At 36.7% G+C, this 24,683-nt stretch overlaps 1 protein-coding gene and 1 pseudogene across 1 annotated transcript in view; one reads left to right on the forward strand and one right to left on the reverse strand.

Moving 5' to 3' along the window:
• The window catches only part of LOC128475259 (outer mitochondrial transmembrane helix translocase-like), a 43,641-nt pseudogene extending 32,141 nt beyond the window's left edge, over positions 1-11,500 (forward strand).
• GPC6 (glypican 6) overlaps positions 1-24,683 on the reverse strand; it is a 245,333-nt gene that overhangs the window by 127,513 nt on the left and 93,137 nt on the right. Inside the window, exon 3 of the mRNA XM_053455371.1 lies at positions 23,088-23,479. Coding sequence (XP_053311346.1) covers positions 23,088-23,479 — 392 coding nt within the window. The remainder of the gene's footprint in view (positions 1-23,087; positions 23,480-24,683) is intronic.

The raw sequence follows: 24,683 nt of genomic DNA on the forward strand, positions 1-24,683 counted from the left end.
ACCACATTTGATGAAACGCTAACTTATTCAAGGCTATTTTCTATAAACATTGGTTATGTAATTTTGAAGGGTTAATAGAGTAGGATAAAAAATCAAGACCTCTTGCTGTGGCTACAGCTCTAAACACTACAGTGGCAGTAATTACTCAATATTGGTTTTGGGCCCATAGATTCCCCAAAGCTATGAGTGTGGGGTATTGATGTTCTTGGGGATGTTGCTAAATTCATTTTTTAGCAGCTGCATATATCACATTAAGTTCACACCAGTGTTTCAAGCTATGTAATTTTGCTTCAAATCTTGGAAGATATTGGATGGTAAAATGGCCGCATGAAAAGTGATAAAATGTCTATGTAAAAAAAAATTATATATTTGAGTATTTAGGAATGAAATTGCAACTCCCCTATCAACTTCTTCTTTAGTGAGACAGTTTTATTGTACTGTTCAGGTAAGGAAATTGGGATTTGACCCTGTTTCTGTAGGAATAATTTTTCAGCGCCACCCCCCCCAGTCATATTCTTTCTCCATTCATTTAATCTTCTTCATGCTTAGCCTCACCGTCTATTTTGCTGTACTATGCCCCCAGATGTAACATCACTTCCAGGAAAGCAGTACACAAGGCAAAGAAGACCATGGAGGGGATTAGCAAGACGACCTGCCACACTGCAGGACCAGTCTCTACTTTTCAGCTTTGTGGGACAGAGCCCTGTGCGAATCTGGACAGCTGAGAAGCATGGTTTCATTATTCATTCATTTTGAGGCACACTGAATCTAAACTACTGCCAGCTTCCAGTTTTGTCTGTTGAACATTAGCATTGGGTGTCAACGATGTCTAGAGCTTAAATTCAACCATATTTTGGTTATTTTAGCCCTCTATGTACAAGATAAAGCAGAGTTTTAAAAGAAGTTTTAGTTCTTTCATTCCCTTTTTACCAATTTCTAATAAAGGAAATAGATTTTATAGTTTTTAAAACTGATATGGAAATTCTCTATATCTAAGGGGTTAATTAAAGGTCATAAAGAATTCTGCTAAAATACATTTTTGCAAACGCATCGTAATCATGCTGAAATGCAGACTATATGCTTTATATCAATTTCAATCAATATTATTAATGTTTATTTTGGAACTCTTCTATTCAGGATTATAATTTCAAATGTGTCTTTCAGTACAGATCAGCTTTACTGGGCACAATAAAAAATATTGACGTTTTATAACTTACGTAAATAATTAATTACTGTTTCAATTACACAGTATAGAAGTTTATTAGCCTGTAAGACAGTAGGTCAGATTAATTTGCTTGAAATCTTAATATACGAAACCAATTTATTCCAAATATTTACATAAAATAAAATAAAAAGAACTGGTTACAGATATAGTGAGAAATATAAAGAAAATAATTGTGAATGTTGAAGACGAACACTTGACAGTGATCCATACCTACCAAGTGTTCCTCTTTTGTAGGGACTCAGATTGTTTGTGGGCTTAAGTGTATCACAGTGTTCTACTGTCCTAAAAGTAAGCAGTACAGTATAACATAAAGTGTGACTTAAGCATATGATGCATCTTCTACCAATACTTTCTATTTCAAAGAACATATGTTTGATATATTGGTGGAGGTTTTTTCCCTCTGTAATGTGAGTCACATGTGAGTTAATTGAGTGCCCACAGGAAAGAAAGCTATTTATGAGTTATGCATTCTTGAGTAAGACAGTTTGGCACATTGCTGTATATAGTTTTTACATTAGGAACCCCAAGAGACACTCCCTAAGAAAAAAATGCAATTCTAAAGATGAAACACTTTGCTGGTACCTAGAGGGAGACCAGCTTTACCTCACTGACATAAAGACTATTGCATAGTCCTCTCAGAGCTAATGTAGGACCATTAAAATCTAGTCAACTTGTTCCACATTGCATCTCCCGATACATAGCTGCTACAATATTGCAATTTTTCCATTCCCTAAACATGGCATTTGGACACATGGAACGTTGCAAAGGCAAAGCAACTTTCCTTGCACATACAACTTCAACAGGGCTAAAGTCAGTCTGCAAACAGACTACTTAATACTACTCTTCTCCTGAAGCACAGGTGAACATGATTAATTAAAGGCTTTCAGGAATGTCCTCTTCCCCAACTGGTGGATCGGGGAGAACATCACCACAGCACCGCCATATGTTCCAGCCCGTTTATGTCCATGGAGGTCTGAAGTGGTCGGCATAGAATATAGCAAAACATTTAGACAGCAGGAGAGTGAACGAGAATGAGAGTGTGAGTGAACGCGTGCACTGGGCATTGAATTTCGTTCCCGAATCAAAAATGCCCGAATGTTTCGTCAAACTAAATTGACAGGGAACGAAATGAACAGGCCAAAAACTAAGCGAAAAATTAAACCAAATCATTTTTGGCCCATTTGCACATGTCTAATGATCAGGTTAAAAGTAAATCAATGTGCTTGATCTGACGCTATCAATGTTTGGGTGTCAAACCATTGTAAAATGCCATTCTCTTTTATAGTTTAGTATATTATTTAAACAAATTGGAAGCCCTTGGTACCCTTTGGACCTTACAATAAACTATAATTTACAATATGCTTAACAATTAAGGATAAATTATTTTCAGCTTTGGTGTTTATTTACTAAAGTAGAGTTGATGTTTCCCCTTCATTATGCTCTGCATAATGTATAATTCAATGGGTAATGAGAAATTACACTAATATAAGCATACATTATACAGGGATGGCCAGGGCAGAAGGTCACTGGGGTTGGACTTTTGCAATGTATAGTAAACATTCCTCCTTGTTATAATGAAGGTGAATGAAATATGATGGGCATTTAACAAACAAAATTCCACATGTATATTATGCCTTACACTATTGAAATTATAAATAATTTATAATTAATAAAAATGAAAATAATTTCACTTTACCTCAAAAAAAAAAAAAACCACAGCGTTGCCTAGGCAAACTCATAAGTTAAAATCTGTCCTGACTAATAACATTCTTTATGACAATTTGCATAAAACATATTTTTCAGGGACCTAATGCAGGGACCTAATGTTTGCAATTATTTGCAAGCACCTGAAGTGTGGATATTTACAAGGAACACACTTTAAGATCTGCCAAATTCATCCCTTTGATGAAGCTTATACACTAGCTTTTAAGCAAGTCTCGATGCTTGTGGCACATGAAGAACACCACTGGGCTCACTGTGGAAACAAATAAGTATTTAGGTATATCAAAGGGTTTTTGCAGACTCTCAAACCAAATGTGAAGTCACTTACAACTATAGTCAAACTGAAATATCACTAATCTACATTATTTAACATTTTTGCAAATAGCTGCGTGTTTTACATTGATACTAAATTTTCCTTTCCTTTTCCTTGATGTATGATATGGTATGTAACATTCAGCTCTTTTGTAAGCAATATAGCTGTAAAAATCTAGATAGAACTCACCAAACTTGGGGTAAGTTTACATAGTGGCAGGCCAAGCAATACATGGCCATATGGTGTGATGGAATCCCCTATTGCATGAACATGTACAGGAAGGGTCTGGGCCAGAATGAGAATGGAATAAAAAGCATGGGGCTTTTTTAATCAAACTCCTTTGAATATACCATGCAAATATGGGCCAAAAATCCAGTACATTAACACAAACTATCCCCTGACAAAGGAATGACAATTTGTTTTCCAGGCAAATCTTCAGTTGTATGCAAGGTAGTTTTTAATGCTACAGAAAAATCTATAATGCAAGAAAAATCTGTTCTAAATACATTCTAAACCTTTAAGCTTTAAGTTGCTAATTAAGAATGAAACCAGTGGCTTAGGTTATGGTTTTTAAGCAATTTTCACAATTTAGCAAGATTTTAAATCACCATGTTCTCAAAGACTCGATTCCAATGATGTATGTCCTCACTGACTCGCTGAACATTCAGTTAAGCATAAAATGGGATACGATTATGACGCATAAAAGTGTTTTAGCTTCTACATTTACTCATGGGATGCTTCTTTTAATACTTTCACAAAATTAGATAATGGTATTCAAGGTGAAATCAGTTAATCCAACTTTAGCTCAGACACTGCCTTCCTTCTGAGCAACAAAATCAAATATCCAAAGCCCTTTCCATTTAATTTAGAGGGTCTACATCTAAAGTCTTGTCACTTTTATTCCTCTTTGCTGCATATAATGTACAATGACCTTAATTTCATGGGCACTGCTATCAAAGTATGTTGTTCAAGGACTCTGGTAATTGTTGAACATTTTCAAATATGCCGTCATTGAGAGAGCTATCTTTGTATAGTTTAGCATCCTAATCACAGCTGGCCATTAACTTGGAAACTCTATATGCTGAAATGACAAAAATTGTGGCCACTTTTTAATCATTTCATTAAAAGACAAATAGCATTTATTTTATAGCTCTAGCCCAACATCTGTCCAGGATTGAACCAAGGTATGTAACCCTTATCTTTAGGACATGTATTGACCTCTATATAGGCAGGTAGCCCATACTTAAAACACTTGTTAATTCAGCTTTATCATTTTACAAACATTTGAACAAATATTTTATTTTTTAAGGGGATTTTTTGATAGCCAACAAGTTTTGAAAGCCTCTCTGACAAATCTTCTACCAAGCAGGTCCTAATGATTTGTATATTTCCCATTTTATTATGTTGCTAGGATACATATTTGTAGCATCTGAATCAGATTGCAGATAGCATCATACTAAAATTGCAAAGCGAGACACTTGGGGGACATATTGATAACATCCCATATAAAATCATCCAGTTGTCATATATAACACTGATAAGATGCTCTGTGTTACAGTGGATGGTCCAGGTATTACCAGTGGGAAATGTCATTGTCATTTTGACAACATTTCAGTGAATCATATCATCACATCTGTTGAAAATCCACTAAAACAGGTATAGTGAAAAAACAAAACATGGTGTTTGTATCTTGGATGTTAAGGGTGACCTTTGGTGTGTCATCGACCAAAGAAAAGCGTCACAATTTCAAAGATGCCATCTCTTTATGTATTATATCCAGAATCCAGGTATACATGCATCGGTTTTTGATGTAACACATGAAATATATACCATATTTTTTAGTGGACCATGTGTTGAAAAAAGTGGTAAAATGGAAAACATACGTTTCATGCTACAACCTGCTGTTCCTCAGAGTTGTCAACATAACATGCTCAATATACATTTCTATCCTCAACATCACAAATACAAGGCCATATCTGCAAAGATAATTAGACTCCTACAGGCACAGTGACAAATGTTGACGAAGTCAACATTTTCACACACTGCTATAAAATATACAGTATTTAGAAATTCAGACAATTGCTATGATTCCATTTCTTTAAGAAATATGTATGCTTTGTAGCAAGTGCATTTGATTAATGAAGGCATCTTGAGAAACAATGTAGTGTTCATGAAAGTGCAATACCTTTGAGTTATTGTGCTAATACTATATAAAAAGTCCCATACAAGTACTATTTCATGTCACTCTTTCACATTTTTAAACAAACCACAAGAACTTAAAATGATAAATTACCACTAAAATGAAAATGTATTCACTACGCAAGAATGTTTTAGAAGCAAACATTTTGTTGGGTACGTGAGCAATATATATCAATATGATTCAATTTCTCATACTTGGGGAGATGCACAATATTGTTTATTCAATAGAAAATGGGATGAAAAAGTGGAGATGGCATTAAGTCACTTTTATGTGATAGATAAAAAATAAAAAGAAACAAATAACCATATGTATAGCCATGTATGTGTGTGAGAGTATATATATATATATATATATATATATATAGAGAGAGAGAGAGAGAGAGAGTAAAAGAAAACATTATTTGACCCCCTGCTGGTTTTGTATGTTCACCCACTGACAAAGACATGTTCAGTCTTTAATTTTAATGGTAAGTTTCTTTGAACAGTGAGAGACAGAATAACAACAACAAAAATACAGAATAATGCATTTCAAATAAGTTATAAATGTATTTGCATTTAGTGAAATAAGTATTTGATCCCCTATCAATCACCAAGATGTCTGGCTCCCAGGTGTATTTTATACAGGTAACAATCTGACATTAGGATCACTCTCTTAACCCCTTAACGTCCATTGATGGGTCAGGCATTTCCAGGGCCGGCCCGACAATGGAGCCGAGTGGGGCAACCTTTTTTTTTTAAAGCGAAAGAGAGAAAAAGGGGCGCCCCTCTCTCTCTCTCCTCTGCGGCGAGTCTCCCTGTTCAGTCTCGGTGCCAGCTTGTAATGCTGAGTGCCGGAAGATTCATTTCCGGCGCTCAGCATTACAAGCCGACACCGAGACCAAACAGGGAGACTCGCCGCAGGACTGCTGAAAGGTAAGTACAAGGGGGGGGGTTAAGGGTAGATAACAGGGAGGGAGAGGAAGGGTAGATAATGGGGGGGCGGCATTTCAAAATTCGCCCCAGGCGGCATTTTGTCTTGGGCTGGCCCTGGGCATTTCACTTAATGACCTTTGACGTGCCTGACACATCATTTCATGAAACAAGCTTAGAAAGTGATCTACGATCACTTTCTTCGCTTAAACGGTGATGCTGTAATGCCTCAGTGTCAAGGCATTCAGCAACAGCGAGATCGGCATCATGGGCCATGTCTGGGCCCTCCCCGTGGACGTCAACATCCGCCATACATTGTATGTTTTAAAATGTACACCTCCTAAACTTCAACAGTGTTGCTGAAATGCCTTGATCACGAGGCATTCAGTGACACCGAACACTCACCCCTGGACGCGTTATGACCGCCACTACGACTGTTTTCGCCACTCGCAAGATGGCGGCTGTCCTGTAGAAAAATAAAGTTGGAAAAGTTCACCAGAGGGTTTCCAGACCCTCTAGAGAACTCTGGCTCCACTTGCAGGTTGAATACAGGTACTGCATTCAACCATACAAGTCAATGGAGCCCAGCTTTCTAATCACTATGTGATTAGTAAAAAATTTAAAAATAATAATTAAAAAAAAAAGCTTAAAAAAATGGTAACATTTAAAAAATATTATGCATCAGAGGAACCATCCAGTTCCAGTAAAATGTAAAAAAAAAAAGTCCAAAAAGAATAAAAAAAAAAAATAAAGTTTATTACCATTAAGCGCTGCGTAAATTGTTGGTGCTATATAAATAAAAGATAATAATAATAATAATAATAATAATAATGAGCAAGTGCTAAATTTAACACTGTATCTTCCCAAAAATCTTAATAGGGAAAGTGTTAAAGTAAAAGCTTTTTAAATACCCAAGGGGAGTGGCCGGGCTCAAAGATAGGGCATAGGCACAGACTGACCAAATGGGGGGGGTGCACTTCCCAAATGTGGCATTTTAACCGCAAACACCAGATATACTCACTGTGATGGCCTCTTCACAGAACCTTCACCTTTCTCTACTGTAACCACTGGAGGGTCAACTTGGCCTTGTGTTAAGGTTATTGTTGTGCTGGAAAGTCCAAGAGTGTCCCATACACAGCTTTCATGTGGAAGCATATACGGCATTCATCTTGCCATCAATTTTCACAAGATTCCCTGTGCCTTTAGATATCACACAACCCCAAAACATCAGTGAGCCACCACCATGCTTCACAGAGGGAATGGTATTCTTTTCACTATAGGCCTTGTTGACCCCTTGTGACCATAAAGCTCTATTTCGGTCTTGTCACTCCAAATTACATTGTACCAGAAGCTGAGGTGTTTCAAGGTGTTGTTGGGCATATTATAACCAAGTTTTTTTGGCATTGGTGCAGTAAAGGCTTCTTGCTGGCACCTTGACCATGCAGCTCATTTGTGTTCAAGTATCGTTGTATTGTGCTCCTTGAAACAACCGCATCGTCTTTTTCCAGAGCATCCTGTATTTCAGTGCATCCATGTGAGAGCTAACAAATTAATTGACTATTTATACACACACACACACACACTAATTGCAATTTAACAGCCGCAGGTGTAGAAAATTAACCTTTAACTGCCATTTTAACCGGGGTGTGTCACCTTCTGTGTCTGTAACAAGGCCAGGCATTCAAGGGTATGTAAACTTTTCATCAGGGCCATTTTGGTGATATCTTTTATCATTATGATTTAAAAAAGAGCCAAACGACTATGTGATAATAAATTGCTTCATATGATCAGTAACCTTTTTTTGCATGATCAGTCATATTTTCAAAACATTACCAACATTTCACAATTTCTGCCAGGGTATGCAAACTGTAACCACCCACTCCTACTCCCAAATTATTTTGAATATATATATACATGCTAATAATTTACTTTTATAATTTAACAAAATGCAAAGTGAGTGAAAAGAAAAATCTACATCAAGTCAATAGTTGGTGTGGCAACCCTTTTTCATCAAAACAACATACATTCTTCTAGGTACACTTGCTCTGTCAGAGACTTTGTAGCATATAGTTAGCTGTAAGAATTAATGACCATCAATTTAATATGTAAGTTGAAACACAATGAATAACTGAAACAGAAACCGCTGTATAGGAGGAATAAAACTGGGTGAGGAACAGCAGAACTTACTAACAAGGTGAGATTTCTGAAGACAGTTTAATGTCAAAAGTGACACACCATTGCTAGACACAGGTAGAAATTTAAAGGCAGACAAGAGTTTCCAGATCTTCTGTTTTTTGCGCTTTTGAAGAAGCACAAAGAAACGGTAAGTGTTGAGGAATCTAGACACAGTGGTTGATGAAGGTAACTTAGTGCAGCAGATGAAAGACATATCATACTTACTTCCCTTTGCAATGGAAAGATGTCCAGCAGTGCCATCAGCTCAGCATCCTCAGAAAACAGTGAAACCGTGATACATCCATCTACTGTGCGGAGAAGTCAGAAGTGGTCCTTATAGAAGGCTGGTGGCCAAAAAGCCATACTTTGTGGAAACAAGGCCAATTAACTCAACTATTCACGAAAGCACAGGAACTGGGTGCAGAAAAATGTCAGCAGCGCTCTGGTCCAATGTGTCAAAATATTTGGTTGTAGCACAAAGCGGTTTGTTTGCCAAAGGACTGGAGAGTCGTACAAGAATTAGTATTTGCAGAGAGATCATAGGTAATAAAGAGGATGTGGCATTATTAATAACAATATGAGAATATTGTTCTCTCAGAGGGCATGCATATTTCCAAAAAACGCCCACCACCCATCTGTCCCAAAGAAGGTGTATCTCCCAAATCTATTTCCTGAACAAGAAAGGGTAATCCCTAGAGGAGTTCAATTTTTGGTCACAAACCCTTTTCTTTGGCCTCATAAGGTATTCAAAAGCTAAAAAGAAAACTCTCTTATATAATCTTTATTAAAACGTAAAACATACATCTTATTGTAACTTTGTAACCATGGACGTTACAAACACAACCCCACACAACAACCATATGACTTAATCAACTGTTCCACGTCACACTGGAACTCACACGAACATGTTGCCGCGTACACCAACCAAGAGCAGTAAACCGCACTAGCGCGTGGTGTAAGCACAACGTCCCCCTCATTCCCTTGAGACCCTGCCCGTGGGAAAAGGTCCTTCAAACTACACAATAATCATGGTTTCCATACCTCGGATGAGAAACCGCGACGAGTTCACCCACATACCATGAATATACCAACCATAAAAAACATGCCTGGAACCTCAGTTCCCCGATAACACCAAGAAAAACAAAGGGAGGGAGGGAAAATCTCCTGTTCTGCCTCTTCCTTGTGACATTAACCCCATGCCCCCCTAAGACTCTGACCTATCCAAAATGATCTATGAGGTGATCATGCACCTCAACATGATCCAGGCCTGATCATGCGGCCCCTCCTCTGAATTCTGTCTATCCAGGGCCCACTTTATATTGCTTACTGAATATAACAGCTAATTTAGATTTCACCAATAACGTTGTGAAAAGTAAAATTTAAGACAAGTGACAAGCAGATTATATGCTAGCTACAGCATTGGAGGTTTTATTTACTACAGTTTCAGGATGCTTCAAAACCACATTCAACCCAGAACCCTTGTGATAGCCCTGGATTAAACATGAATTATTTGAAGGGTTTTTTTGTTTTTAATGATTGCCTCAAACACCATCCATGAAGCAAAATGCTTTATTAAATCGAGATCTTATGCATCACAAACTGTCAACACAACATCAAAGCATAAAAAAGTGAAGTACCTTTTTGAAACTCCATCTGATGAGCCACTTACACAGATGGACATGCAGCAGGCAATGTGTTTATTAGTTCTAATTCTTTTTAAATTATCTGGGTTTTTTTTAGTTGAATGACGAGCAACAGAAACCCTCTGGCATTTACTCTGTATGTTTTTGCTAGATCAACTTTTTTTCACTTTGAAGAATAAAGAAAATACAAGACTCTTACAAGTACCTGACAACGTTTATTTGATGTCACTTAAGCCACCTAAGCTGGTATTGTATAATTCATAATTCAACGAGTGAAGAGACTTTGAAGAAATCTCACTGATTTAACTATATATGGTCCATCAAGTTCTTCCTGCAGCAGACGCTCACTGGGGTTAGCCCTTCAGAATTTATAGTAAATACATAAGTGGGGTCATTCAAGGAGCAACTTAGAATATAAGTGTGGAAAAATAGCTATCTGAAAACATGTGGGTAAGTGTATACATATATTGGTAAGTGGGCAAATGTGGGGTTCTAATTATAGAAACTTGTTCATTAGCTTCCTTGGGGAAGGTGTCTGTTCCCAGGCATATGAGAATATTATAGTTTTTGAAAAAGATGAGTAATATCCTGTTGAAGGAATGTTCTTGGTTTCACTCTGTTGAGGTGTTTTCTTTAGTCTGTATTTTTGAACAGCATGAAATACTGCTAGTTTTAAAGTGCTCATATTTTGCAAACATTACGGAAAGGCTCATTGTGCCATATAAGCATAACATTCCTGTTGGTGTGGTCTCTTAATTAGTAAGAGATACAAAGAAGTTAATAATTTACATCTAATTAGGTTTATCATACTAGAGCACTCATCTCTGTGCAGCTAAGCCCCTTTAATTTTAGCACAACGCTTGCAACATTCTGTGAACAAAAAAAAAAGATTTAACAAGAATGAATGGGTTGTGAAATGTAAAAAAATCCTTTGCATGAATTACATATAATGGTTGTTCCTCTTCAAAGTTCAAATCTTAGCGATATTGCCCCCAATAATGCATAGTGGTGCATTCGAATTCTGAAAAAGAGAACATACCCCCCCATAAAATTATCAAAAACAAAGCAAAATTCTCTGAATTTCCATCAGAAATGTGCAGGCTCTTTCACCTCCACTCTCTCACACTCTCATCCACATTCTCCCACACTCATATCCAGAGAAGAAAGAACAAGAAGATGCGAGACACAGAGATGGAGCTGCAAGACATGGAAGTGGAGCTGCGAGACATGAAAGTGGCAGTGGTTGGCAGAGAAGGTAAGGAGACATTCATGGAGCATGAGAGAGCTAATGAAAATGAGAGTGTGAGAGAGTGATTGAAGTCTGAGAAAGTGTAAGTAAACGTGGGTGTCGGACAGTTAATTTTGTTTCTAAAGTTAAAATGCCCCCTATTTTTGTCTGAAACAAATGTGCAGAAAATGGAATTTGTTGTCCGAAAACAAATGGGCCAAAAAGGAACCACAAGATTTGTCTGAATCGTTTTTTGGCCCATTCCCAAATGTTTATTGCAAATCAGTCTTGCATATCTAAACAAGAAAGCTTGATTATCTCTGTATTTAATGTTACATAACTGTGCACATGTTCAAGTTATTTTAAATACTCTTTCATTAGCATACCTGGACCTATTAGAAGCATCAAGAGAGTGAATTTCCTTTGTTGATAGGAAAAAAAAAACCTTAATGATAGTAAAGAATGTTGGAAACCTTAAGTATTGTAATTTCTTGAAGAACTAAGTTAAGGGCCATTAAATTAGTTTATTATAAACACACAGAGAAAGCTACTTATATTTTATGCAGATTTTTAATTATCTGCAGTTTCTTGGCATAGAGTTGACAAGTATTGTGTACAACATTAAATGGCACTTATGCTAAGTACTATTTTTTTTTTTCAAACAAATTCATTGGAATCTGCATGAAGGCCTTAGATAATTAATTATATTCTTCAAAAATGTAATAACAAGTACCTTTTAAGTATTTTAGGGACAATTTGTTTCCAATGAAGTAGAGCACAACAAGTTTTAGTACTTTTTGTTATTAATTAGCCTGAAGTGCGAATTGTGTATTTTTGCTGAGTAGATTTAATAAATATGAATTTGGAAATATTTCTAGAGAATAACTGGAAACTTTCTATTCTTAAAGAGCTGTAAATAAAATATGTTAAACTGAATAGGACGAAAACAGAAGTTAGACGTGGCCAAAATAATGTTTTCCTACATATTGCACATGTAAAATTCAATATGTTACAATAGTGCAACTAACATAAATCACAGAGCGAAATTGGGGTTTTTTGACAGTGATGGATATACCATGAGGCGGAGACAGAGGAGACCAGGAAATAACTAAAAGCCCGGTCTTGGAGAAATTGAGAATTCAATTAGTGGTATGTCATCAAGGATGCAATTTTTGGGACAGGTCGGAGGTCAGCTGAGGAAATGTAAATTTGTTTAAAACACACTATATTCCTCCAACCATCTTTACAGTTCATTTTGACTAATAATTAATTAAAACTTTTTCTATCACATCTCCTCTCCCCTTCTTTCCTCCAAGCTATACACATTGAGATCATTTAATCTTCTGTGATTATTTTTATCCTGCAAACCATTCATCATTTTAGTAGCTCTGCTCTAAATTTTCTGCAACAGGTCAATTTCCTTCAAGAGATGAGGTCTTCAGAACTATACACAATACTCTAGATTAGGTGTGAGCTAAGATAATAAGCAAACAACTATCATAAGCAAACATGAAAATCTGGTTTCCAGTCTGTAAGGGGGCACCAGCAAATGTATTCTGTATTGATCCAGCAGGGTGTTTTTAGTTGAAAGGATTGTCTCCAAGGTAGCACCAACTGAAGTCAATAAAAAAGTGGAAATCTCTGCACTCACTTGCTTCAAATATTTGATAAAGTGAAAAATTTCTCACAGTAACAATGGGAAAAGGAAATGCAGGTTGAATAAAGCTTAGCACATTTTGCACCCATGTCAGCGCATACTCATAAGGTTATGAGAGCTCAGAGGGAATAGATTAAGAAACAATATTTGTCCTCTTCCCACAAAAAGAAACATCAAAAAGTAAAAAAACAATATTTAATGAAATATAACTAAAAATGAAAAACAAGTAAAATAAATAAACAATACAGTGAGCTCGGTGATGTCATTGTGACACCACTGGCATACATCTCTATCCGTAGTGCATAGATCATATGCCTATTACAACAAGGGTAGAGAACTTGACATTTTGTAGTACTATAAATACTCAAAAAGTGTAGTGCAAAGACTTTCAATATAATAACTACCAATAGTGGCCAAAAAAATGAAAATGATACTTATATTCCAAATACGAGATGTCCTAAATTATATTGAACATAAAATGAGTAAAACAAAAAGATACAACATGAAAGCGTTATATATAACCCACCCAGTATAATGCACTCAGGGCTTCCAATTTCCAAACCATAAATCAAGAAGAAACAAGCAAAGACGAGGTGAAGGTTAAAAAATCTGCAGGAATTCACTTCTGGTGGATGTGATGACATCAGCACGCTAGAAGTGTTTTGCCCTATCACGGGGCTATCTCAATAGATGAACATGTAAGAGATATAAACAACTGCAGATTAAATAATAGTGTACATTCCACTTGTTGTTGGGGGAGGGTGTGTCTGGAGTGAGGTCTGGAGTGAGGTCTGTGAGGTATAGCTCAGCTGAGTTTGGCTATTCCTAACCCAGTTTTATTCCTCCTACACAGTTGTTTATATTTTAGCTAATTATTGTGTTTCAACCTATATATTAAATTGATGATCATTGGGGACAGATATATGTCATGTACCATTTCATAACACAATTCCTTGTAAGATGGCATTAGTAATGTTTTGGCTGCCTCACTGGCTACACAGATGACATCCCCTTTAACCCCAGGTATGTGTGTCATCCAAAGGTCCAGCCCCTTCACATATTCTGTTGAACTATATGTAGTTCTGAGTATTTTATAAATAATGCTGATTACACCAAATGTGTCAGTGACATCCGGTGAGACTTTAAAGAAGTTACTGAGCGAAACCCCAAACCCAGTGATTTATTCACATTTTCACACTAAGGGTGGTACAGCATAACTTCCATCAATATATACTAAGCCAGATGGTGGTACAGTGTAACTCCCATCAATATATGTGGAGCCTGACAGTGGTATACCACGACTTCCATCACCACAACCACAACATTATATAGTGGTTAAGACACTGAGGGTGGTACAGTGTATCTCTTATCATTATAGCATGATAGACACATACGGCAGTAGACTTGATGTCTACATCTCCATAAAGCTGTCACACTGTACTTTGGGGGTTAAAGAAAAGTTTAGTTGCATATAATATTTGAGATGAGCTGTCATGCATTTTACCATACTGCTGAAATCAATAGGTTTACTAGGTATTGCTTAAACGATAAAATAAGTTGGCACTTGACCTTGAATGATAAGAAAGCTTAATTTAACAAGCAGTGCCACCCACACACTCTGGTAATTGACATGATTTCCAAAATCAAAATAATACCTGAAGGCAATTGTCTTCCATTATGAAGTATAAAATGTGTTCCACCCTTTGTGCATAACACACAGTGTAATACACTTTAATGTAGCTTAATCTGTCCCTATTGGTTAGCCACAGAAGATTCTCTTGTCGGATCCTCACTTAACCTATATGTTTTCAAACAGCTGAATTAGCTTTCAGAAAAAGCAAGCGCTTCACCCTTACTGTTGCTTTTTTACAGCTCACATACGTCAAGTATGTGATCATTGTCTGGATCACTATATGATCATAGGAGTTATACTCTTTTGGCAATAGAACTTGTGGTATACCACTGTCAGGCTCAGTATTTATATTGATGGGAGTTATATACTGTACCAGTATATATTGATGGGAGTTATGTTGTACAACCCTCAGTGTCAAAATCTGAAAGAGGTTCAGTGATTGCCATATAAAATAGGTGTGGTAAGAGGGGTTATGTTTGTTAAGGGAAGGGGTTACAAACATTGCCACACCCAGATGTTAGTGACCCTAGGCTCTGCCCTACCCAAACCCCTTAAGCCAAGAGTATTCAAAAATACTACCCTATAGGGTACTATGTAAGGCATGGTTGTGACAGTCTAGGTATGGGGTATATCTGTAATTAAACATAAATTTGGTCATAGCTTGTCAGTGGCACCTACTGTGTAGAAGCACTCATGTAAATATTATTCCCTGCATGTTACTGAAAAAATAATGTATAATTTTTGTGGGTACATCAAACGCAGAAAAACGCACTTGATTAAAGTGCATATGATGGCTGGAGTGCCCTTTTAGTGTTGACATATTACAAAAACACAAAGCCACCACTTAAAATGGGCAGATTTTGATGGCACATCACAAACGGGTCGTTCAGGTAGATGACAGAAAGTTGGCAGAAATATAAAGATATTATGTGTTAAACAAATCTTTGTGGTGCATTATTTGCATTAGAATGATGTTGTTTTTGTTTTTTCAGATAAAGCTTTGCAATTCTTTATATTTTTCCTTTTATATCAAATGTTATGTTATGTCAGAGCACATGCTGAGATTTGTTCTCATTTTAAAAAGCATGATTATGCATTTCACAAATAACCTTTTTCCCATGCAGATTGTGTGTTAGGAGGCTTGCCTGATTATCTCAAACATTTTACAGTTGATATTGTCTTGACATATCTGTATAGGTATTTTAGAAATAAATTTAAAAAAAAAAACTACACAAAATGTATTATCATTTTTAGATCAATATCTGTAATAATAATGAGAAAATGAAATGTTTGTATAATATCCTATAATAACTAATCTTGTGCATTCGTCTTCGGGCGAACAGGAAAACGAACACGAAGAGTACGTTTTCGTGTTCGTTCCGAAGACATGAAGAAGAGACGATAGCGGCGGTAAAACGTAGACGAAGACACACAACACGAAGAATCTTCGTGATCGTCTTTGTCTACTAACCTCCCTGGTACCTTCCCCATCTAGCCTACCTTATCTTCGCGGCATCGCAGAAGTTGACGGAAGCGGAATTCCGTAGGTTCGCCGTCAGGGCAGTGGGAGTGAGCCTATTGGTCGCCTGCAGGAACCTCTTCTGGCATCAACCAATTGATTGATGCCAGAGGAAGACCCTGCAGGTGACCAATGCTGCGTTAGATAACAGGAGTGGAAATCCGTAGGTTTTAAGGCTCACTCGCACGGCCCCTTAACTCCTTAAGGTGCAACCTGACCACTGGTCTCCCTGCTGCAACAGTTAAAAGTCCGTAGGAACGACCAATAAAGTCGCTTGTACGGACATTAAACTAATAGAGCAGGGAGATCAGTTGTCTCTGCCAAACAAGTTGCTGCATTAGGATTTTAAAAGTCTGTACGAGCGACTCTATTGGTCGCAAGCAGGGTGCTCACCTGCCATCAACCATTGAGTTGCTCATACGGACAATTAAACTCCTGGTGCCAGAGCTGCTATGGTACGCGTTAACCCCGTATTAACCTCTTATACAAAACCGGAAAAAACAAACATGAAGAATGTCCACGAATGTTTGCCTGAAGAGAAGACAGGAACGGGCGAATATTCGTGGAATACGAAGATTTTTTGCCAAAGACAGGCACGAAGACGAACACGAAGACCTCCCTGGTGCCCAAGTCTAATAATAGCATACAGAACACTATAGCTTTATGATATACTTATATTGCTGTGTTTGGAAGGCCACAGTCACTAAACAATGTGCATGTGAGTTAGCAGAAATTAATTTATAATATATTTAGCAAGTTTCAGGCAAAGATAGTGTGACGGTTCCTAGAGTCACCATACCCCTCTGCTATTGTTGCCTTGACTCCCAAAGTCCCCTCAGTTAATGTTATCCAGTGACATGAAACTCTTTAATGTGTTATTAAAAAAAAATTTATTGCCTTATTTTGTAAAAGTTTGCTCACGGCACACTAAGGTCTGAGAGATAATCTAATAAAGATAATGTGTACTCTTTATCTCCTAGATTAGTGGTGCCGGTGTCCTGTTGTATTACTCCTCCCCCCCCTTGTGGTGTCCCTTCCTATAAAAGGTGACACCTGTCCCATAATAAACAGTTATTCCTTTTGTTGTACCTAAAGACTAGTCTTGCCTGGTTATTTGGGTACCGGATAGCGATATCCCTTTACTTTGCTTGGGGATATTGCCTACGGATTGCGGGGAATTAGTCCTGAAGGGAGAAGTCGCTCTTGGAGGAGAGGGACAACCTGAGGTCCCTGGTCGGTCCGTCGCAGATAGCCTGACTCACATGCCCTTGCCAGTAGCTTTATAAATGTTAGCATGCAATGTTTAGTAGAAAAACAGTGAGAAAACAGACATATAACTTCATAAACACGGCCTTTATCTACCTGTGTTCATAACTCACCTGAACGTAAATAAAACCTCTGGGCCCTTAACCCCTTCATTCCCCTATAGACGTACCGGGACGTCCAAAAAACGCCTATTAAGAAACTCCTATGGACACATCCCTGCCGCTGCACGGGAGATCAGGCTGTCATTTGACAGCCTGGACTCCCCACTGACAGCAGAAGCCGGCATTACCGGCTTTCTGCTGTCCGATCTCCTGTACCAACTTCCGGCATGAAAGCTGTTAAGCTGTTACATTACTAACTGCGCAATTGCGCAGTTTCAAACGCGCGATCGGGCATTCCCTTCCAGGTTGCGTTACTGCTGATATCTGCGGGGATATCCTGCCCTCCGATGAGGAACAGAGACGCTGCGATCTCTATGCAGGTCTGTGAGGACCTGCATAGATATCACAGTGTGATCGGTGCAGGGGGGTCGCGGGGAGGGGAGTGAGAAACCATGTCTCTCACTCCCCCTCCCGTCCTGAAACAGAAAAGCTGAAAAAAACAAAAGTTAATTCATTTAAAAAATAATATAATTTTTTTTTTAAAATAATAATATAAATAATACTAAAAAAATTATAATGTGAGCTGTGATGTCATTGTGACATCACTGGCATGTTCAGGAGGTCCCTAGGAGGACCTCTAACCATTTCTGTGTAAAAAAATATATATAAAAAATACAAAACAGTTAAGCCATAGGCATAAAAATTATACAAAATTGTACACCTTATAGTATGCTCCCTGGTGCTGGGTAAGTCTGGAAAATCTATATAAATCAGGTATTTCTGAAATCAGGACACCTAAATTGATAAACTTGGAGGGGATTTTCCATCACTTTACCTAATTTTGCGAGGATTCAGAGGGAAAATGTAAAGAAAGTTAGTTTTTTTTTTCTAATCTTCGCTAGTTTTTACTAAATTTCTCATTCTAAATTTTCAGCTAATCATCCAACTATGGTATCAAAAGAAAGCTCTATCTCTCCTTGAGAAAACATTATATAGTTTACATGGGTACACTATTCACAGGAAAGGAGAATAATCGCTAAACCGACATCCCGCAAAAATGGCAAAATTGCTCCGGGCTTTGAGGTACCAAAAACCCCTGGGATTGAAGGGGTTAAAGAGTAAAATCTTAGATGCAATATTTCATGTATCTGATTTGGGTTTTTTATTAAAAAACACAATCAGATTTCTTTTTATTTCCAATAACTTGAATGATTAAGGGTCCTTTGGGCGTGGAACATATTAGGCGGTTGCCTTTCTGTATATATAAGCCTTACTGCCAAAAATTAGTATGCAATAAAGTGTATTTAGGCTAAACAAAATCTTGTGGTATCTTTGGACTTGGTATGTAGATGGATTTTAACTTCTCCAGATTTTCCCTGTTCAGTTTCTACTGAGGGAAGGGTGGGTGCTGCAGTATATTTTAATTGCTGTAATGCTGGATTTTCTTCAGTCACATATATATGTATATATATTATGGCAGGATGGCCCAGTTACAAACAAGAAACTCCAAACACCGGCGGAATAAAAAGCAAAATGTAATTTATTGCAGCTTGCTGTAAGGTCCACAGTGTTGCACTTCACAGGGTACATAAACAAACCAAAACAAAAACAAAGCCTACTCCATCTTGGAGACTAACTATACAAGGCCTCCGGCTTGACTGCCTCTCTCCCTGTTCTCAGACAACTAATGCCTCTAACGGCCGCCCTTTAAACACCTGAGTGCAGGTTCATTGGTTCCACCTGCTGACCTCCCAGGAGTTAACCCCCTCATGCTGGGAATACTGAGCGTTCCAACCTGCTACTGATATACACAGACTGCATTACCTTGCCACAATATATATATATATATATATATATATATATATATATATATATATATATATATATATATATATATAGTTTATGTAACACTTCCTGCACAGCTACAAACACAGAGAAAGCTGTGAAACTAAGTGAGACTCATGTCTGGAATTCTTCCATGTTCCCTATAAATTAAGGAATATACCTTTTAATGATCCATAACATTTACTTTAGAATATAGAAATCACATCTAATGATTATTCATAGCAAATGAAACATTGTTTAAACCACTGAAGTGCTACACCAGTACCATAGATCAATTATAGCTGTAAATTGGTAAATGTGATACTATAATAAAAAAATGTTTGTACTGAAATTAACATTTTGCTCAGGTCATGTTACAACAAATTAGTAAAAAAGAAATAGTTATTTCTAAGACTAATATAAGAACTTTTGCTGGCTAGGATACTTCACTCAATAATTAGAGAGGGATATGACAAATATAAGAACTTCTGCAGACTATAATACATTATTATAAATCATAAATATAAAATAATATAATAATATTACCTTATAGAAAATAAGCACTGGTCACTTTCAGCTTCCATGGCCCCTATAAGTGGCTTTTTTGTGTTACATGACAAAAAATATTATGAGTCAAAAGCTTATTTGATTAAAGAATTATTTCTGTTTAACATTCACTGCCTCAACAATAAACCCAAACATGGATGATAAAATTCTATATTATGTATTTGTAACTAGGGCTAAACTTTGTGTGACTGTGCTGGCCAGTAAATTGAGATTAAATGCAGACAAAATGGGTCTAATTCAATATAGTGTCTTAAATCTAGATTAAAGAAGAAGAAAACTAAATGCTAAAATGCACACACGGCAGGACCCTGGACACACGGCCGGGAGCCCTGAACGTAGTCAGGCAAGCCAAGTCAGAACCAAAAAGACAATATCAATGCAGAATCAGAATCCAGGTGCAAAGTCAGAACAAGTCAGGTCAACACGGGAAGTAAAAGAGCCAAATCAGGAACCAAGGAACAAAGTCAAAAGCACAATGGGTCAATCAAAATCAGAACGCTGCTAGCAGGGGCAAGCAGGTATTTAAGGGGGAGGGCTGCACCCAGGTAAGCATATGCAGTTCATAAGTATATATACTAACGATTGTTCTAAAAGGTGACCTCTAGAAGCTGAAACAGATGTGATGGTGAACAAGTACAGAGTCCGGGCTGACAGAGTAGAATCCTGACACTTTGGTTCCGCTGATCGCAAATCCTTGCAAGGAGCCTCGGTTTGCCCACAGGGTCACGTGACTTAACATACCTGCCCCACTGCATTCCTGTCTCCCGGTGTTGGTTCAAAATTGCTTAGAAGGGCTCTTCCGTCCTGGACCGAGTCACAAGGGCACTTTCTGAGCAATTTTTAACTGGCACAAGTAGACAGGAACAAGTGGTTGCAGGGGTAGTCTCTCACAGGCCCCCTAGAGAGTGACGGTCCCTGTGGCAGTTGCAACCCTTGCAACTCCTGTAGTTACACCAGTGTTCCAAGCTATATATATATATATATATATATATATATATATATATATATATGTTCCTCAGACTTTGCTGAATCACTTGCCATGACGTTTGTTTCACCAGGAATATCTACCCTGTTGCAGACCTTGTATGATCTGCAAAAATACATACCTTACCATTAAGATCATTAATAAAAGTATTAAAAAGTATGGGTCACAATACATATCCTTGAGGTACTCCACTAGTAATAAGACCTTGGTCTGAAAATATACCATTAACTACAACCTTGTTCGGGACCAGGACAAGATGAATACAAAACCTTTTATTGTAATAACCAAGCTAATAAAGCCAAATAACTCCTCCCTGGTCTATTTTTTAGTTATGCAGTCAAAGAAAAAAAGATAGACAAAATATCCCTTCAGTAAACCCATACTGTTTCTGATCTTGCAAAACATTTACATCTATGATATGGCTAATGTTCTGCCATCTTTGACGCTAGTTCAGCTCATCTGCTCTCTACTCTCACTCTGCTCTCTTGGGCCACTACTCTTTACCTACACCTCCTCTCTTGGAAGCTGATCTCTTCTCTTGGGTTAATGTACCACCTCTACACTTACCACACGCATCTACCGTTCCTCTGCTGAACTCTCACCCTCTCTTCTAACTCACCTCGCAAACTCACTGTGCATCTTGAATGGTCTCCGACTACCTTAAGCTTAACCTCTTCAAGACTGAGCTTCTACTTTTTACCCCATCTCCTATAACTCTAATTCAATCTGTATTGAATGCATGATCTACCAAAGACTCAAGTTCACTGCCTTGGTATCAGACTTCGTGTTCTGTCACTCACCAAATTGTGCCAGCAAAATAATACTTAAAGTTCTCATTTCTTTACACAAGACACTACTAAATTAATTAAAAATTCCCTTGAGATATTGTGTCTGGACCAATCCATATTGAACATCTCTAATTTTGTTATACAAATTTTAGTAATTCTTGCCTCAATGTTTCAGTTCCTCCACTTGCTTTCTATAAATTCCAGTTTAAACCCCTCTTACAGAACCATTAACAACACTTATCCCTCTACATCTCTGCTTTTATCTCAAAATGCTTTTTCAACCATCCTCTTCTTCCCACTTCCGTCATCAATATTTTACACATGCAGTTCGTATTCTCTGGAATTACTGATCTCATACTGCTAGACTCTCCCCTACTTTTTCTTTAAACAATCCCAACCAAATAAGAGGGCGTACAATCTGTACTCCTCATAACAAAAAAAAACATTCTAAAAGAAACGATATTTCCACTCGCACCCTAGATCTATATTTAAAAGAACAATATTGTTTGATATTGCATATTATAATGTTTTTGTCGTCAACAAGCCCAGTAAATAGAGGTTACATGGGGACATTGGCTGTGCACCTTTTGCAATTGAAATCATTGTTTTACTTCAAAATGTAATTGAAAAATAGTTATACTTTTTTGACAAGAGATAATATTTTTAAAATATTACACTGAATACATATATAATGTAACTTTTAATATGATTACAATTGAGCAGAGCAAAAAAAAAGAATTGTAAACCAATTAATTCATCTCACGTATGCATTTAATGAGTATTATCTGAATTATAGTTTTAATTAAAATGTGTAAAATAATTTACACTCAAACGGTTAATTTGGAAGCAGAGCTGAACCACCAAGAAGGAAGTTCAGCCCAAAGAGTTCTAATTTATTTCTCTGATACATAACAGCATCAAAGTAAAACAAACCCAGAACCCTTTCTCACAAGGGTCACAATAACCTAGGGGTCCTGACATTGATGTAACTGTACAGCGCTACAGAATATGCTGGTGCTATATAAAATAATTAATAATATTATTATTAATAATAAATATATAAAATGCACATACATATTACGTCTTAACACAAAACTGCTCTCAAATTACCTTGGAATAAAGTAGAAGTTATCATTCAACAATTTTTAAGTTATCGAAAGATAAAATAATAAAACTGTACCTGGGGAAATAAAAGATGAACATTCAGCGAATATTTCTCAACAATGATGTATATTGCATCATTATATTATTACATAAAAACAAAGCTAAAATATGTGTATCCAAACATTTTGAATTATTAAACGAATGGGAAAAAGCAGGAAATTTTGATTACCTTGGATACTTTGTTTACTACATCTCGACCCACTGACAGACCTTGAACAAACGTTCGTGCCGCAATGAGAGCTTTTATCACTTGAGTTTTAAGTTTTCTAGGTAAATCTCCAAATAGCTTCAGCTGATCAAGGTATTTGCCTACACATTCAAGGTAGTCTTCAGAGAAATGGTGGCGTGGATTAATAAACTGAAACATGCGCTCTAGCAGACGGGTCCAAAAATCATTTAGTATTTCTTCCAGATTGATGTTGCCTCCTGTGTAGTAACGTCTTAACTCAATAAATAAATCCTGGAAAACTTCGGAGTTATGCATGTACAGCATTCCATACGTCCTCACAAAAATGTTATTTAGTGACTTCTCTGCATTTTTCAGAAGTTCTCTAAAAAAATCTGCACAGAATAGAAGAAATAATAAAATTATTATAATTAGCTGACTAAATTACTGAAATTAGTCAATAACAAATGTTGATAATATACACAGTGTAAATTCGTCTTTGGACACACAGGTTATATGTGACTTCATAAAAAACATCCATAAAACAATACACCTTTTTTTTTTGACCTGAGGCCTACAGAGATACCATGGATCTCTTATGTTTCAAATAAATCTGAGCAGTAAAACGTAGTAGAAAATGAATATAATACATTAAAAAATGTTTAAAAAGAGTGAAAAGGAGGACCTTGATTAGATGTCCCTTCAAAAAGACAAAAACATTAGAAAAAACTGTTTTGTATATGGAGTGTTTATGTAATAGGGGAATGTTGTTGAATATAAAAGTTGTTTTTTTTCATTCATTAGTAGCATCTATTCTGTATAAGACATTGTAAGCAAACTGCATTGTGTATGAAAAATCCTATATATTTGAAGACCTCTCTGGGGAAATCGCTTTATAAAAGTGACCCTTGAAAAATAGGGTAGTCTGTTTGCCTTTTAAAAACGTCTACTTTTGTGGACAGGTTTAAGAAAATGTGAGCGCCTGCATGTCACATTGAAAAAATATATACTTTGAAACCAGTAAATAAAAGTACTTCAATATATTTTAGATTTTTGTACGATCTATGTATAATTATTACTTAACATTATTTTATTAAAAATTGTGCATAATTTTAAAAGAAAAGAATACATGAAAAAAAAACATTGTCTGCGTGGGTAGACTAAATGAGGAAGATATAAATCATGCTTGTAAAAACTGTTTTGGTTGTTGGGATTCTGGAGTCTTAATGTGTGATATAAGGGTTTCAATGGATCTATATATTCATGTATGAATTTGCAGTATTTTCTCAATTAAAATACAATTTATAAATAAAGGTCAGCAGATCCAATTATAATCATCATTGAACAGAAGATAAAGGTTAAAAACTGTGTTAAGTAGAAAAGACTCAGTTTGGCACAGCTGAGTTTAAAAATTCAGGTGTGAGAAGCCAAGTGGGTGTATTTGCATTCATTGACAATATTTCTGTACAAAAAAACCCTAAAAAAAATCAGAACAGGAATTATTGTAAAACTATAAGATGTTCCTCTTTGTTTCATGTTTAAAAACTTTTTAATGCAATGTATTGCTCAGTCTTCTCCTCTGAAATAATTCTCTCCAAT

This window comes from Spea bombifrons, chromosome 2 (genome assembly GCF_027358695.1).
Source record: "Spea bombifrons isolate aSpeBom1 chromosome 2, aSpeBom1.2.pri, whole genome shotgun sequence".
NCBI classification, from domain to species: Eukaryota; Metazoa; Chordata; class Amphibia; order Anura; family Pelobatidae; genus Spea; species Spea bombifrons.